Source organism: Staurois parvus, unplaced genomic scaffold (genome assembly GCF_062004578.1).
Source record: "Staurois parvus isolate SC_StPar_1 unplaced genomic scaffold, SC_StPar_1.0 ptg000471l, whole genome shotgun sequence".
Classification (NCBI taxonomy): domain Eukaryota; kingdom Metazoa; phylum Chordata; class Amphibia; order Anura; family Ranidae; genus Staurois; species Staurois parvus.
The window spans coordinates 1840256-1855855 of NW_028318267.1; the positions used below are offsets into that span (position 1 = coordinate 1840256).

The following is a 15600-nucleotide window of genomic DNA, read 5'->3' on the forward strand; positions in this document are numbered from 1 at the left end:
TTATATAATTTTATTCACACAAATAGAGATTTCTTTTGGTTGTATTTGATCACCACCAAGGAGCAGACACCACTGGGTTTTTTATTTTTTATTCAAATTATTTAAAAAAAAAAAACATTTTCTTCTGTTATAAAACTTATCCAATAAAAAAATTAAAAGAGATCAAATTTCTTCTTAAGTTTAGGCCAAAATGTATTCTGCTATATCATGGATAACAAAAAATCTTAATAAGTGTATAATGATTGATTTGTGTGAACGTTATAGTCTACAAACTATGGATATATATTATTTGAAAATTCGACAATCCTGGTGTACTAATGACCTATCTCATTTCGTGTGGTCCTAAAATGCCAGGACAGTACAAATTCTCCCCAAATGACCCATTTTTTGGAAAGTAGACAGTCCAAGGTGTTTAGTAAGAGGAATGGCGAGTTTTTTGAAGTTGTAATTTTTCGTCCAATTTTTCGAAAAATTATGACAATGAATTCAATGTTTTATTTCCACAATTTCACCAGCGTAGTACAGCGTCATCATATTACTGGTGTGGTAGTGATCAGGGACACTGACTGGTTACAGTATGTTAAAAAAAACAAAACTAAAAAGAACATTTAAATCATTTTTCTTTCAATTTTATAAATTTTTTGTTTTACCTTTTATTTTTACTTTTTAAAATATACTTACATCAGAGTAGTTCAGTGTCACTATAGTAACACTGTACTACTCTGGAGGGGGGTGATGATTAGAGATTTTTCTTTTTTTACACTTGTTTTTAAAATGATGATCATTGTAACAGCAATGCTTTGAACTGTCATGAGTTTCATTCATAAGAGCTGTGATTACTAGTGATCTGTGATTGGCTACAGCTAATCACATGGTACAGGGTACCATGTGATAGTTGTGAGCCAATCACAGCTCAATAGTGCAGGAAGCAGAGCTGTTATGAATGAGATTCATTCATATCAGCTTTGCTGACATTGTTATCATGTATAGCATAGCATAACAATCACACAATCTCCTGGTACTGGGAGCTGCAATCGCGGAAAGGAGGGGGCTTGGGGGCACGCAGTGTGCTCCTAAATCGGAGCAGACACAATAACATACATGTACGTGATTGTGCCTGCAAGTGCCATCCGCCTGCAATAAAAATACTGTTGGCGGTCAGCAAGTGGTTAACTCTCAAAGCAGAAAAACATTACCAATTGTTAAAGGTCATTCCATACAACAATGAAATTTAGTTTTTTGGCAGATGCTTGAGGACTACAAGACCAGTTTATTTCCCTTGGGGATGCTATTGGTGAGTTTCCAGGTCTGCACACCAGTGGCCTTTATGAAGGTCTTCCACACTCCCTGCTGGATTTTTGATTTATTTAAAGTTGAACTCCAGGTATGGTTAGTGACACTGGAACAGCTTTGGACCAATGCAAGTATAGATTTCTTTATCCTACACCATGGAACATAGAGCAGCTGTTATTCCTCACTAATGAGGTATGCGCCACCTACAGGTGATTGGACACTGGCAAAAAGACAGGAAGTCCCCTCATAGATATAACCAATAGGAAGGGCATCAATTTTTGGCCAGTGTCTGAAGGTGATGGTAACTGTTGTGCAGATCTCTGCTTGACTCTAGCAGATTCTCAAAGGTTTCAACAAGGATCAGGTGACTGGTTCTATCCAGATCCTTTCCTACAGCTATAATCACTTAGAAGAATGGTACCCAGACCCCGCACCAGACAAAACCTGGACACGACACAGGGACAACCTATAATATTGCCATATGGCACTGGACCCAACGTTTACGGAACCCCAGATATATACTGTCGAGGTGTATCCAGTAGGGTGCTATACAGGTCTAGGGCAGTCAACCCAAGCTGGGGGATCAAGTCCCTGAAGGCCCTGTGGGCGCAACCTGCAATGATGGGTGAAGATTAGATCCCCGTGAAAAAGGTAGGGGTCCTGGCTGGAATGATGAGTGCCCCATAGAAGCCCTGCTGGTATCACTCACATAGCTAGTATTAATAGTAAGAATGCTACCTCACTTTCATGTCACTCTCGCCTGCTGATTGAATACTGAAGAAACATCATTACGAGTATAAAATCTCTGCTCTTTCCTCCTGTTAGCAAACTCCAATTGTCAGACTGACAGTACTGCGATGCAGCCTATCTGGCTCAGGCTATTGACCTTCTGTCTCCCAGTCCAAATAATGCTGTGCTGGGTCCAAAAGAAGCTAATAGTAAAACAGATTTACTTATTGAGACTGGCGTTGTTTAAAAATAAATTTAAAGCCCAACTTTGGGCAAATAAAAAACGATCCCTTGCAGTGGGACTGGCCCACATTGTAAGGGTTAATTGCTCATTTATTCTAGGGGAACAATAAAAGGAAATATACTTACCCAATCCTCCGATTCTGTCTGTAGCTAAAGTGCTGCACCCCCATGATCCCGCGGCCTAGGGTCCTGACGTCATTAAGACCATAGCAGGGTCCATAGCCCTGCTCTGGACATGAGGATGCGGAGGGGCAGTCCACTGTCAGATCATAGGGGAGCATCTCCAGCCAGGGGAGTGGAGGATCAGGTGAGCTGGATGAGCTATTAACCCCTGCAGTGCAGGCAAAGTCCCCACTGCAAGGGATATATTTTTTATCTGCCCGAGCTGGTCTTTATTGATTTTTTTATTTTTATTTAAAAAAATATTATATAAAAGAACAAAAATTATGACCATTTATGTCTGCCTACAGTGCAGCTTTAGAGATTTTCTTCAAACAAGACCAAGGTGCTTTTATTGCAAATTTTATGGAAAATATCAATTTCTGTCTATTTTTAACAGTGATCTTGGTAAATTTGACAGTCATTCCCACCACTTTTAGACAAAGGCAAATATCTCTCCAGGAGCCTCTGACAACACCTGCACAGCTCGACTCTTGTAACAAATCCCAGAGTTGTCTGATAACTCTGCTGCCGAATAGCTCTTACTGCTGAGCAACTAACTGGAATAGCCAAAGACAGCTGGTTGGCCATTGACTATAACATTTATTTGTAATTAAATTATCTTAAAACCTGAATAATCACTAAAAACTGGCAACAGCCAATGGAAAGGCTACTTACGATCTGCGGGCGGTCTCACGTTATGGAAATTGACATTTCTGGCAAACGCGCTGGGTTTCAATGTGATGAAGAAGTGGATGAGGCAGAGGATTAGGAAATTCAATATCAGCATCCTGTCTTGCGGACTCTTCAGCTGCTGTGAATTGCCAACTTCTCACACCTGTAGAAAACACAAGAGGAAATAGGACATTAATGGTTTATCACAATAAACTTACATACCTAGATATTTCTTTGTCTATAGATCTTCCCATCTATGGCAAGGTCTCATATTGCAAATAATTTACTCTCTGAATTCCCTGATGAAGTCATTGATGACAAAACGTGTTGGGAGGAGCCTTGTACCTACGTCATTTCCAATAGTGTGACTTTCGGTGGTGTAAAGAAGGGCAACCAAACTGATAAGAGGCATGGAGGAGCTCAGTTATGAGGAAAGATTAGAGGAACTGAATTTGGTCTCTCTTGAGAAGAGGAGATTAAGGGGGGATATGATCAACATGTATAAATACATCAGTGGTTCATATAGTGAACTCGGTGTAGAGCTATTCACCTTGAGGTCATCACAGAGGACAAGGGGGCACTCTTTAGGTCTGGAGGAAAAGAAATTTAATCTCCAAATACGGAAAGGTTTCTTCACAGTGAGAGCTGTGAAAATGTGGAATAGACTCCCTCAAGAGTTGGTTCTGGCCAGCTCAGTGGATTGCTTTAAAAAAGGCCTGGATTCTTTCTTGAATACACAGAATATAACTGGATACTAACATTTATAGGTAAAGTTGATCCAGGGAATATCCGATTGCCTCTCGAGGGATCAGGAAGGAATTTTTTTCCCTGCAGCAGCAAATTGGATCATGCTTTGCTGTTTTTTTTTGCCTTCCTCTGGATAAACTGTGGATTATACCTTTTTTTTTCTCCAATGGTGAACTGGTAGGACTTTGTCTTTTTTCAGCCAGACTATGTAATTCCGGTGCTGTGGAACGCATGGCCATCTTGTTGGTGGGCAAATCAATAGGACTCAGTGTATACCATTGCCGGCAGTGTTTGTTATTTTATTGTTTTATAGACTAAAGATGTTTAAATAAATGGTATAACACTATTAACCTCCCTGGCGGTATTCCCGAGTGTAACTCGGGGTAGAGTTTCAGTACCAAAAGAGGTAACCCCGAGCTACACTCGGGCTTACCATGTGGCGTTGCTCAGGGATTCACTGCAGCGCTTACCTTGTCCTTCGCTCCCGCGATGTCCCCCCTGCAGCGTCCCCGGCCATCTCCTCTGGCCGATGCCAGCATCCGGCTTCCATGTTACGATCCCTGTGACGTCGGGACGTACGGGCGCCGGGAACCGGCGGCAAATTTGACATTTTTAAAAAATCTAATTTTTTTAAAATGATTATTACATAGTAAAACATTGCTGTTTCAAAGCATTTCACATATATTTTGTCCCTACTGCTTTGTCCTGTGCCCTGCCTGCATTTTGACTGTTCTTTCTGCCTGGAAACTTAGAAAAGTCCAGGGTGTGCAAAAAGCGTCCCTTTAGGTCAAAATCGGTTTTAGATCAGCTAGAGAACAGCGATAGTAAATCAAAACAACTTGCAGAATTGAGTGATAATGATTCGTGGGGAAATTCGTCATCAGACACTGAAAACGATTTTGCGACTTTGCTCAGCGATGTGCGAACTTGGCGCTATATTTAAAATTTCAGTGTTTTTGGTTTGATTATATTATTGAATTAAATTTATTATTATTATATTATTATTTTTTATGATTATTTATCAAATTATAATTTATGATTTCGTGTTTCAAGTTTTATCATACCCGGGATGTTTAATAGACTCTTGTTCGGACAGATTTCAGTGAGTTATTCCTAAAAATTACAGGCCTACAATAAAAAAACTACATATTTCCATGCAAAGTAATGGTACCGCTTTCAGCACCAAAAATCTGAAATAGTCATACCACCCGGGAGGTTAAGAGTCCCTTCTATTTATGGTGGAGCTGCAGGGGGGGAGAAACAGTGGAGGAGAGAGCCAGTGGAGAGTATAAAACAGTGCAAATTGACCTTCTTAGCACATAATGTATGAGGGTGCATCAGAAACGGTGAGTATTAGGGTGAAGGGAAGGTGGACACAAGCACAGTTGGTGTTTAATGTAGAAGCACTGGAAGAAGGCATTGTGTTTTGGAAAGAGTGCTTTAGGAAACAACTTCTAGCAAGTTATATTGGATGAACTGTTCATTTGAGTATGAACTCGGGTTCAAGTTAATGATTTCGGTGGACTTTTTTTGGAAATTACATAAGGATGGACAGTTTTGCACAGCAATATTGGAAAAGGTCTCATACTGCAAATAATGTAATCTCTGAAGTCACCAATACCAGCCCACTAGTGGCTACCACTCGTGGTAAAAGGCTGTATCTGTGCTATAAAGAGTAGCATGGATGCACTATTGGTGAACAAAGGGAGAAATATACATGGCTCCTTCTACTATGCTTAAATCCCAATCGGACCTTCAGTTTACATCAGCTGTATACCTTTTCCAGGTGCTTAAAAATAAAAAGGTGTTCAATGTCTTCCAGTTCATTTTTCTTCTAAAGCATCTGCAGCCTGAATAGAAAAGCCTGTCCCTTGTCAGTAGCTGCAGAGTGGGACCTTGCTTTTTGTGGGGAAGCAATGGTCTCTTTGCAGAGGTCTAACAGGCCCCCTGCTGGGTCAGAGCCAGAGTTCTCCAATCAGCAAGAAGCATGCTTCCATTCAATCCATCACAGGACCAATCTCACTGCTGGACCACGGAGATACCTGATACTTCTAGTTATGGAAGAACATATGACTCCCCACAATGCAGTGCTGGTTGCCTAAGTAGCCAATCACCAAGCTCTAGTACTGCCATATGGGTACTACATGAGCTTGGACGGCCTACGTAGGATTTGACTACATTATAACTTACACAGCAGTTCGGAAGGTAAAGAGAATCATTTTACAGGGATACAGTACATCGAGCCGGTTATTTTTCCAAATAAGTTCAAAGCACAGTCTTACTTTAAGTTCTCCTTCACACTAGTAGTTGGTGGGTGGTAAAACTTTGCGGTTGAGTCATGATTTTATTCCCCCCCCACCCAGCCACTCCCCCGTTAGCTGCAGAGGTAGTGGCCAGGAATGTATACATACTGTGGCATCCCCTGTCGCATTCAACTACTACCTGCCAAGTGCACCCATTCAAGTGAATGAGGCCAGGGCTGCTGTTAGAAACCACGGGGGCCCAATACCACCAACCTGACAGGGCCTCCCCCCCAAAAAAAACAAAGAAACACAGTTTACTATGATTCAGTTTGTTAATGAACACTGAGTGATTGGTACCGATCGCTCATTGTGTTCATTCAGGAAAGGAAGGGTCTGGTAAATGTGATGTATTTTCCAGACTCTCCCTCACTCCCCATCTTGAAGGATCCTATTGTATGCTTGCAGCTGCCAGTGGTAAGGAGAGGAGGGAAGCTGGCAGCACTGTGGGGGTGGGGGCACACAGGTGAACCTGTGCAGCAGGGGGAATTGTATGGTGCTCAGGAAGGGTGATGGATGCGGCTGGGGGAAATTACTGGAACCGATCCCATGTATGTTTCTCTCTGTAGCAGCGGGAGGAAGAGAGGAGAAAAAGCCGGCTTTCAGCTGCTACAGAGAGAGCAACACAGGGGATCGGTTCCAGTAATTGCACCCCCCGCTGTACCGATCATTCCCCAGGGTCCCCTGGTCTCATTTCTGTAATTTATGCCTCCCTTAACAGTAGGTCCTCCTCACCACCCCTGTCTTATGTCGCTCAATGGGAACAAGATCTGGGTATCTCGATTGCGGCGGAGGATTGGCGTAGGGCCTGGGGGGTGGTGGTGAAATGTTCATTCAATACAGTCACTCTTGAGGCAGCCTACAAAGTTCTCCTATGGTGGTAATGGGTCCCGGCTCAGACTGCTCACTTTAGTCCGATTTTCAAAGATAGGTGTTTCCGGAACTGTGGTCTACGCGGGGACGTCTTGCACATCTGGTGGTCGTGCCCACGATTGATAGGCTTCTGGTCTAGGGTTTTTGGTTTGCTACAAGCGCTATTTCATATTACGGTCCGTAGGGATGCAAGGATGGTCCTCCTGCATTGCCCAATTTTGAGCCTATCTAGGTCTCAGCAGAATTGGCATCCTACCTATTTATTTTGGCCAATTGTGCTATAGCTCAAGCTTGGACAACCCCTTCCGTTGTCTTCCAGGGGGTGAAGACCCGGATGAATGCTATGTTGATCAATGCACAGATATCTACCATTCTTCATGATTCTCATCTGAGATTCCTTAAGGTTTGGGAACCTTGGATACGTTATTCCTTGCCATCCTTGCCTCCTACTAGTTATGGCCTCTTATAGTCGCTGTCTGTGCTAGCCCTGGATCCGTGATTCTTCTAGTTTCCCTTTCCTCCATGTTTTCTTTCTGATTTCTCCTTTTTTTTTCTTTTTTTTTTTTCCTTTCTTCTAACCTTTTTTCTTTCCTCTTCTTTTTCCGGTAATATGTTGGATTACTGCTGCTAATATTTGGTTCGGCTTTTTGCCGTCCCTCCTTGATGTCATTGGACATTTCGTTATTTGGCTAATACAAGTCAGCAGGATGTATCTGTTTATGTGTTATTGTTCTGCTCTGCCCCTGTGTGGGCGTATCTTGAGCTTGTTGTATTCTTAAAACAAAACTTTCTTAATAAAAATATTGAAACAAAAAAAAATAACAAACAAAAATTCCCAGCTCACATAACAGCCAGCCTGCAACTTACCAAATTACCCTGCCTAACCATTCATGGTAAAAGAAGGGCTTTGCACACATTTGCAAATATATACATAAACTGCAGAGGCCACATCATGGCACCCTAGTGGATTGCAGTCCTAACTCTATAAATTTTGAGTCTCCAAAGTAGGAGCACGAATATTGTTGGAATACAGTGTTCATGTATTTTGTGCGACAACTACATCATTATTCAGTAGAGATAACAAGACAAATATTTGGTGCACTTAGAAGAAAACCGAAGTATACTATGATGGCTAGTATATTAACCACACAAGTAAAGTCCATAAAGTCTGAAGGTGGTTAAGGGATATTCCAATAATGCTTGACTCACGGCAGCCAATTCAAAAAGAGCTAGAAGAGATTCTGTGTGAACCATAAAAGTGAACGCCTGACGCAGCAAGAAAACACTTTCAATTATTTGGAACAACTCAGGACGACTCTAACGACACACAATCACTCGGCTTCTCATAGTATCTTCTTGGGATATTACAAATCTGTATCACACTTCCAGTATCCAGTAGCCGGTCACATAATCCCGCATTCCTCCCCTCGGCTGGTCAGGCATAGCCCGGCTTTTGTTTGGATTGACATTGTTCGATTTTCTGCTCGCTGAACCCAGACAGCTGATCTCCAGCAAATATTCTGGGTGTTTCATTGTTTGGTCAGTGGGGGCATTTCAGGAAGTCCACGATACCTTGGCACGGAACCCGTTTACTCAGCGGGAATTCATAGGCCATTGAGACAATACCGCGGTGTACCCAACTGTATCCAACGCTGTATACACAACCTGCCAATACCAGTGGGATTTAAAGGGGATGTATTGTCTTTGTACATGCCTTACATAAACACGCTATATGGGCAGCTAAAGTAAATAGTGATGACAATGTTAATGTTTGTAAACCTTAATTGTATCGCAGAGCTGGTCATTAATATATACACTCAACGGCCACTTTATTAAGCACACCTGTTCAATTGCTTGGCAACACAAATTGAGAATCAGTCAATCACATGGCAGCAACTCAATGCATTTAGGTATCTAGACGTGGCGAAGACGACTTGCTGAAGTTCAAACTGAGCATCAGAATGGGGAAGAAAGGGGATTTATGTGACATTGAACATGGTTGCTGGTGCCAGACGAGCTGGTCTGAGTATTTCAAAAACTGCTGAGCTACTGGAGTTTTCACGCACAACCATCTCTAGGGTTTACAGAGAATGGTCCGAAACAGATAAAATATCCAGTGAGTGGCAGTTGTGTGGATGAAAATGCCTTGTTGATGTCCCAGGAGAATGGGCAGACTGGTTTATTTATTTCAGGTACTTATTTATCACTGTCCATGTACTCAGCCATTTACATATTGTACATTCACCCTCAAGGGGTGTACAATCTCAGGTCCCTAACTCATATTCATACACATACTAGGGCCAATTTACCTACCAGCATGTCTTTGGAGTGTGGGAGGAAACTGGAGTACTTGGAAGAAACCCATGCAGGAACATGAAGAACATGCAAACTCCAGGCAGGAGGCGCCATGGTTGGGATTCAAATCAACAACCCTAGTACTGCATGGTGCTAACCATTTAGCCACTGTGCTGCCCATAGTTTGAGATGATAAAGGAAAATCCAGACTCATCAGACCAGGCAATGTTTTTCCAATCTTCTATTGTCTCATTTTGGTGAGCCTGTGCGGATTGTAGCCTCCGTTTCCTGTTCTTAGCTGACAGGAGTGGCACCCGGTGTGGTCTTCTGCTGCTGTAGCCCATCTTCTTCAAGGTTGGATGTGTTGTGCATTCAGAGATGGTATTCTGCATATCTTGGTTTTAACGAGGGGTTATTTGAGTTACCATTGCCTTTCTATCATCTCGAACTAGTCTATCCATTCTCCTCTGACCTTTGACATCAACTAGGCATTGCTGTCCACACAACTGCCGCTTACTGGATATTTTCTCTTTTTCAGACCATTCTCTGTAGATTTTAGATATGGTTGTGTGTGAACATTTCAATGCTGCTGGCTCCTGCTCTCTCAATGTTGCTTTTCTGAACTTCCTGTTTTCATAGGAAATAGTTAAGCGTGGACATTACAGCTAGCTTGGAGAAGGGGGAGGAAGGAGCAGGGGAGTGCCTTGCTTTTATTTCACCAAGTTATATGCACAATGGTGTGGACTGAAGCGCAAGAGTAATTTCAAATGTATTTGATGCACGGACTGTGCACTATTTGTTTGCACAGTTTGGTGGATGGACTATCTTCATTATGGAGTTATATGAACCTTTATATTATAATGAATTGTTGATGAACATATTTATTTTGTTATATTTGATTTGTTTATTTATCGGGTTTCATGCACTTTTTGGAATTTTAGGATTTATTTTGACAACGCAACACATTTTGTTTCATATGGCAATTTGGTGATAAGGCACAGCGAGTACACAAAACCCGCAAACCAATCAAATATAAATCATATAAACAGCTGCAGACCAGGGGTGGACTGACAACTCATGGGGCCCCCGGGCAATAGGGGATCATGGGGCCCCTGTGTCCTCACCCACACTCAAACCATACCCAAAAAAGCCTATGAAAGGTACCAGGGGCATCTCATGGGGCCCCCTACTTACCCCGGGCCCTCGGGCAGTGCCCGAGTTTCCAAATGGTCAGTCCGCCCCTGCTGCAAACACTTAGCGCAGGATAATATTTTGTCTTTATTAAAATGTGAAATCGCGGGCAGAATCGCGGCGATTCTGCCCCGATTCAAAACGCTCTAGTGTGAATGGGGCATTAATGGCACTGCTGCATGTCTGAAAATGGGCAGCGCGTTTCTGTGCATTGCTGGAAAGCACACAATTTTACACACGTTCACCTCTGAAGTTTGAGCGTAGCCTTTTCTGATTCTGGGCACAGCAGATGATGACACAACATGGCTGCACCCATAGCGAGTGTTGCATTGTCACTTTAATCCGAACATTGATAGACATGCAGGAAACATGTTCCTGGACCCGGGATGAGTGATCTGCTGCGTGTCTCTTTTTAATGACTGTCAGCATAGAGAGACAAGAGTTATTGAGAATCATCTACTATATCATATGTTCCTGTAAGCATTGCGAAAAGTTAGAACAAAATTCCGCTTTACGGTTCAACTGAAGTCAAACACTAGATGGGTGAGGGTTTTATTGTTCATCTGAGATGATGGCAATTGAGTTTTTCTTCTCAATGGTCACACCTTGTGTGCTTCTGGCACCACCCTATGTATGCCATTCACGTACATGGCAGGCAGAATGGGGAAGACGTGGGGAACCGCATGTCCAATGAGCTTACTGGAGCTCCTCCGAGATGTCAAGCAAACTTCATGAATGGAGACATGGGCAGAGCTGGGGCGTCAGTGACCGGCAGAGGGTGAAGCTGTTGTCAGCAGGCCAGGCTAATTTTGTTACGCTTCACTGGGGCTATCGAATGTTATTAGGATATTTCCTGTGCTTGGCAAAAGTTTTTCATTGATTAACCACTTGCTTCCCAAACAAATTCAGACACTTCTCTCCTACAAGTAAAAATCTGCTAATCTATAATGGTAACTCATTGGTTCTATTGTTGGTGCTATTGGGAGGAATATTGCCTCATATCAGTGGAAAGAACAGTTCCCCAAGGGCCGCATACAGGCAAGCAAAGGGCCACATTTGGCCCATGGGCCACTGTTTGCAGGCAACTGGTCTATACTGTCAGCACTGCAAGGAGAGGAGAGAAAGGCACGGGGGTTTCAAATCCCTGGACCGGTGAAGCAGCTTTTCATGTCTGACAGTGGGGGATCGGTAATCTGGTATAGCGGGACCAGGTAGGATGGGGTCTAGTGGATGACTCGAACCACTGGAGGCTGGGGGGAGAGAGCCGCTGGAGGCTGGGGGGAGAAAGAAGCTGGAGGCTGGGGGGAGAAAGCCGCTGGAGGCTGGGGGGAGAGAGCCACTGGAGGGAGAGAGCCACAGGGGCTGGGGGGAGAGAGCCGTAGGGGGCTGGGGGGAGAGAGCCACAGGGGGCTGGGGGGAGAGAGCCACAGGGGGCTGGGGGGAGAGAGCCACAGGGGGCTGGGGGGGAGAGAGCCACTGGGGGCTGGGGGGGAGAGAGCCACTGGGGGCTGGGGGGAGAAAGCCACTGGGGGCTGAGGGGAGAGAGCCGCAGGGGCTGGGGGGAGAGAGCCACTGGAGATTGGGGGGAGAGAGCCATGGCAGAGACAGGAGTCCAAGCTGCAGCAGCTAATGTCCACAGTTGGATCGGGAGCCAAATCTGGTGTCAGGCAGGGAAGTTTCCAGCACCGCTCCTGTGTGAACTCATGAGTCATTATGACAAGCCTGGGTTCACACAGGAGCTGAGCGGGAGACCGGTATAACCACTTTAACCCAAGGATGTATGGGTACGTACTATGGGCAGGAAGCAGTTAAACATGAAAAAATACCATATTTTGCCAGTAAATGGTGATACTTATCACAGGAATTTCTTTAACGCCACCTAGTGGCCAAATATGGTATTTTCTGTTTTAGAACAATAAAGAAACATTTGCCCTGCAAAGGCAATAGCCTAATAACATTCTTTTTTTTTTTTGCCCCATGTGCACAGTGAGTGCAACAAAAGTACGTTTACTATCAATAGGCAAGTTGCTATGCCAATTTTTTTAAAAAATACATCACAAAAAAAATAAAATTAAAAAAAGCCTGAAAATAAAAAAAACTAATACAGCCACCATGTTTACGAACTGGCAAGCTGCAAAATGTTAATTTTTTTGTTTTTGGATTTAAAAACACTTTAGCACGTTGACCCCATTTCATTCTAAAAAGATTACCACTAGAGGCGGCTGCAAACCCCGTAGGGCACATCAAGCCTCTAAAAATGTACAAGTCAAAAATTGAATTTTCAAATGACTTTCATGAAAAATGTTAAAATAACATACAATTTGGGTGGTCCATTGACATGTATTACATTATCTATAAGTAAATTGCCATCCTGCAGGGGTCTTCCATCCACCTGGATTTCTATCAGTGACAATAACGCGTCCATGCGTACACGAGGCACCGCACCCTGTTCTGCACACTGCGCCCCATCAGCCAGAAATCTCAGCTGTGCAAATAGGACTCTGGACAGGAAAGGCATTATCACTCCACAAATCCTGCGTTGCCTTCATTCTCGGGTTATTTCACAGGTCTTCCAGGCTTCAGAATACATCTGCTAATTCCACTTAAGAGTCTTTCCAATGGTTGTCATAGTAGAAACACTTCACCTGCTTACAATTGCTTCATCATTATCTCATAACTCAAGCTGAAAATGCAAACAGGCTCTAAGCCACGGTTCACATATCTGCGGCCGTGCGGGCCACGTTTTGCACAGGCACGAGAGCCAATTCATTTGAGTGCCCCGTGACACGCAGGAAAGAAGTCCCTGCACTTCTGAAAACGCAGCCCGCAGAGGTTCCCAGTATGGTTGCGATTTCCAGTGCAGGCGGCGTGCCATTAGAATCAATGGCACCCGCTCACAGGTCCGCATTCTTGTATGCAGGTGGTGCGGCTACACAGATTTTTGTGTGGATCCACAGCGGCACCACCAGCACAGATGTGAACTTATCCTTATGCAGGCCATAGACGGGTCGTTTATCGGCCAAATTTTCGTCTGCACGAAAAATCGTCCGATATTCACACCGTTAGTGGGGCCAGCCCATCGGCCATATTTTGTGGATCTTCACATTTATTTTTATCGGTCATGCTGGAAAATCCACAAAAACGGCCGTGGACATTGGTGACAGCATCAGCGACGGGGCCGACCGATTTTTCGTTTATTGGCAGATAAACGGCCCGTCTATGGCCTGCCTTGGTCCTCATGCACACTTGACATTTTGTACAGCAGCTGCTTTTGACTTTTTTTTCTACAGCCAGCAAACTCCCCGGCATGTTATCCTATGTGTCCATGCACACATAGACTGTAAGCAACATTTTTTGGCAGGAAAAAAACCAAGAACTAGTGGGTTTCTAGAGGAGTTTTTTAGCTGTAAAAATGCTCCAACGCTGAAAAACGCTGCAAACTGGTGTTTTTGGACTTTTTTTGATGAAAAAAAAACTATTTTTTGGTTAAAAAAAGTAGCAAAACGAATACTATACTAAACACGGCAAAACACCAATGCAAAAACACTAAAAAAGCTGAAAAACTCACATTTTTAACCCCTTGATGCCGAGCACACGCAAATATGCAACCTCTCGGCATCTGGGCCTTGACGCCGAGCGGCCGCATATTTGCGTACAATTAGAAAGTACATATGTGCTGAGAGCGTGCGCTCTGCGCGCTCCCAGCACATATGTATGTGACTCACGAAAAGGTCCCGATCTCCCCTATCGATCGGGACCTTTTCCGATCATGTGACCACCGTGATGGCGAATCACGATGGTCACATGACCCTAAAACCCTGCCCCGTCTCCTTGCTTCTGAAACTCTTAAAGGGCCGGGAGGCACCGGTGTTAAGAGGTTAATGTGACTTTACACAGCTAACGTTACCAGCTTTATCAAAACGTCCCGCGTGCATGAGGACTGAAATCTGACCTGTCATACATCACGATGTCCATTATGTCCATACACTTCAGCCAAAATTTACAAGGAATCTAATAAATAATCCATCATATTCTATCCACCTCTAAGTAAGCAATTTGTGGAGACCCTAGAGGAAAAGTTTTCTTTCAAATTGCTTGATGTGGTCCTGTCCTCCGTTAGGCTAGGTTCACATACATGTGGTATATCGCATGTGATTCGCAAAGGAACCGCACCGCATTCCTGTGCAAATCATGTGCGAGTTGTGTGCGGTGCGACGGGAGTCATACTTTCTATGGCTCTAATCACACCATACCAAAAAGGTGCAGGACCCTTTTTTTGGTCCGCACTAGAATCGGATCGCATGGGTATTCACACCTATCTGATCCGATTCTGCACATTGCACTGCATTTTGCAGGCCGCTTTCAGGGTGTTGTTAAATTTAACATACACACCTGCAGTGGTTCGCATGAACAGGGTGCGATGCTGATGCGGCGCGGAATTCGTACACAAAACGCTGCAAATTCCACACCGCATCAGTGTGAACCAGAGCTCACACCTGTGCAGTTTGCATTTGATCCATTTCTGCAGTGCTTTTTACAGTGGATTTTGTGTTTTTGTACATGCGGTTTTGATGCGTTTATGGGGGGGGGGGGTTGCCAACTTGTTGCTGGGCAGATTAGAACGCATCAAAAATGCATCAAAAACCCACATAAAAAACGCACTACATGCATTTCTGATCTTCAGAAATACTGTGTAAATTCTGGATTTTGAATGGATGTAGAGAAGAGAAGACTGCAGATAAACAGGTACAACTTATATAGGAGGATTTGTTTCATCTCTGTGTATCACCTGAGGCCAGTCACATCACTGGGTATATGTAAGGGTTTATAACCACTTAAACTAGGCTTCCTCTGGATGATCTGCACCAAACGTTTTTAAACTGTAATTTTATGTAAGGCCCTCTGATTCCTCCTGTCTCAATTGTATTGTAACTGTACTGTTTGCCCTCACATTGTACAGCACTGCGCAAACTGTCGGCGCTATAAATCCTGTATAATAATAATAATTATGGGCAGCACAGTGGCTAAATGGTTAGCACTTTTGCCTGGCAGTACTGGGGTCATTGGTTCGAATCCCAACCACGGCACCATCCAC

General features: G+C 43.7%; 1 protein-coding gene across 2 annotated transcripts in view; it reads right to left on the reverse strand.

The window, feature by feature from the left end:
* LYPD6B (LY6/PLAUR domain containing 6B) overlaps positions 1-15600 on the reverse strand; it is a 132672-nt gene that overhangs the window by 18419 nt on the left and 98653 nt on the right. For both annotated transcript variants that reach the window (XM_089689370.1, XM_089689369.1), the window contains one exon: positions 3103-3262. In XM_089689370.1, the coding sequence (XP_089545496.1) occupies positions 3103-3214 (112 nt within the window). In that variant the 5' untranslated portion in view covers positions 3215-3262. The remainder of the gene's footprint in view (positions 1-3102; positions 3263-15600) is intronic.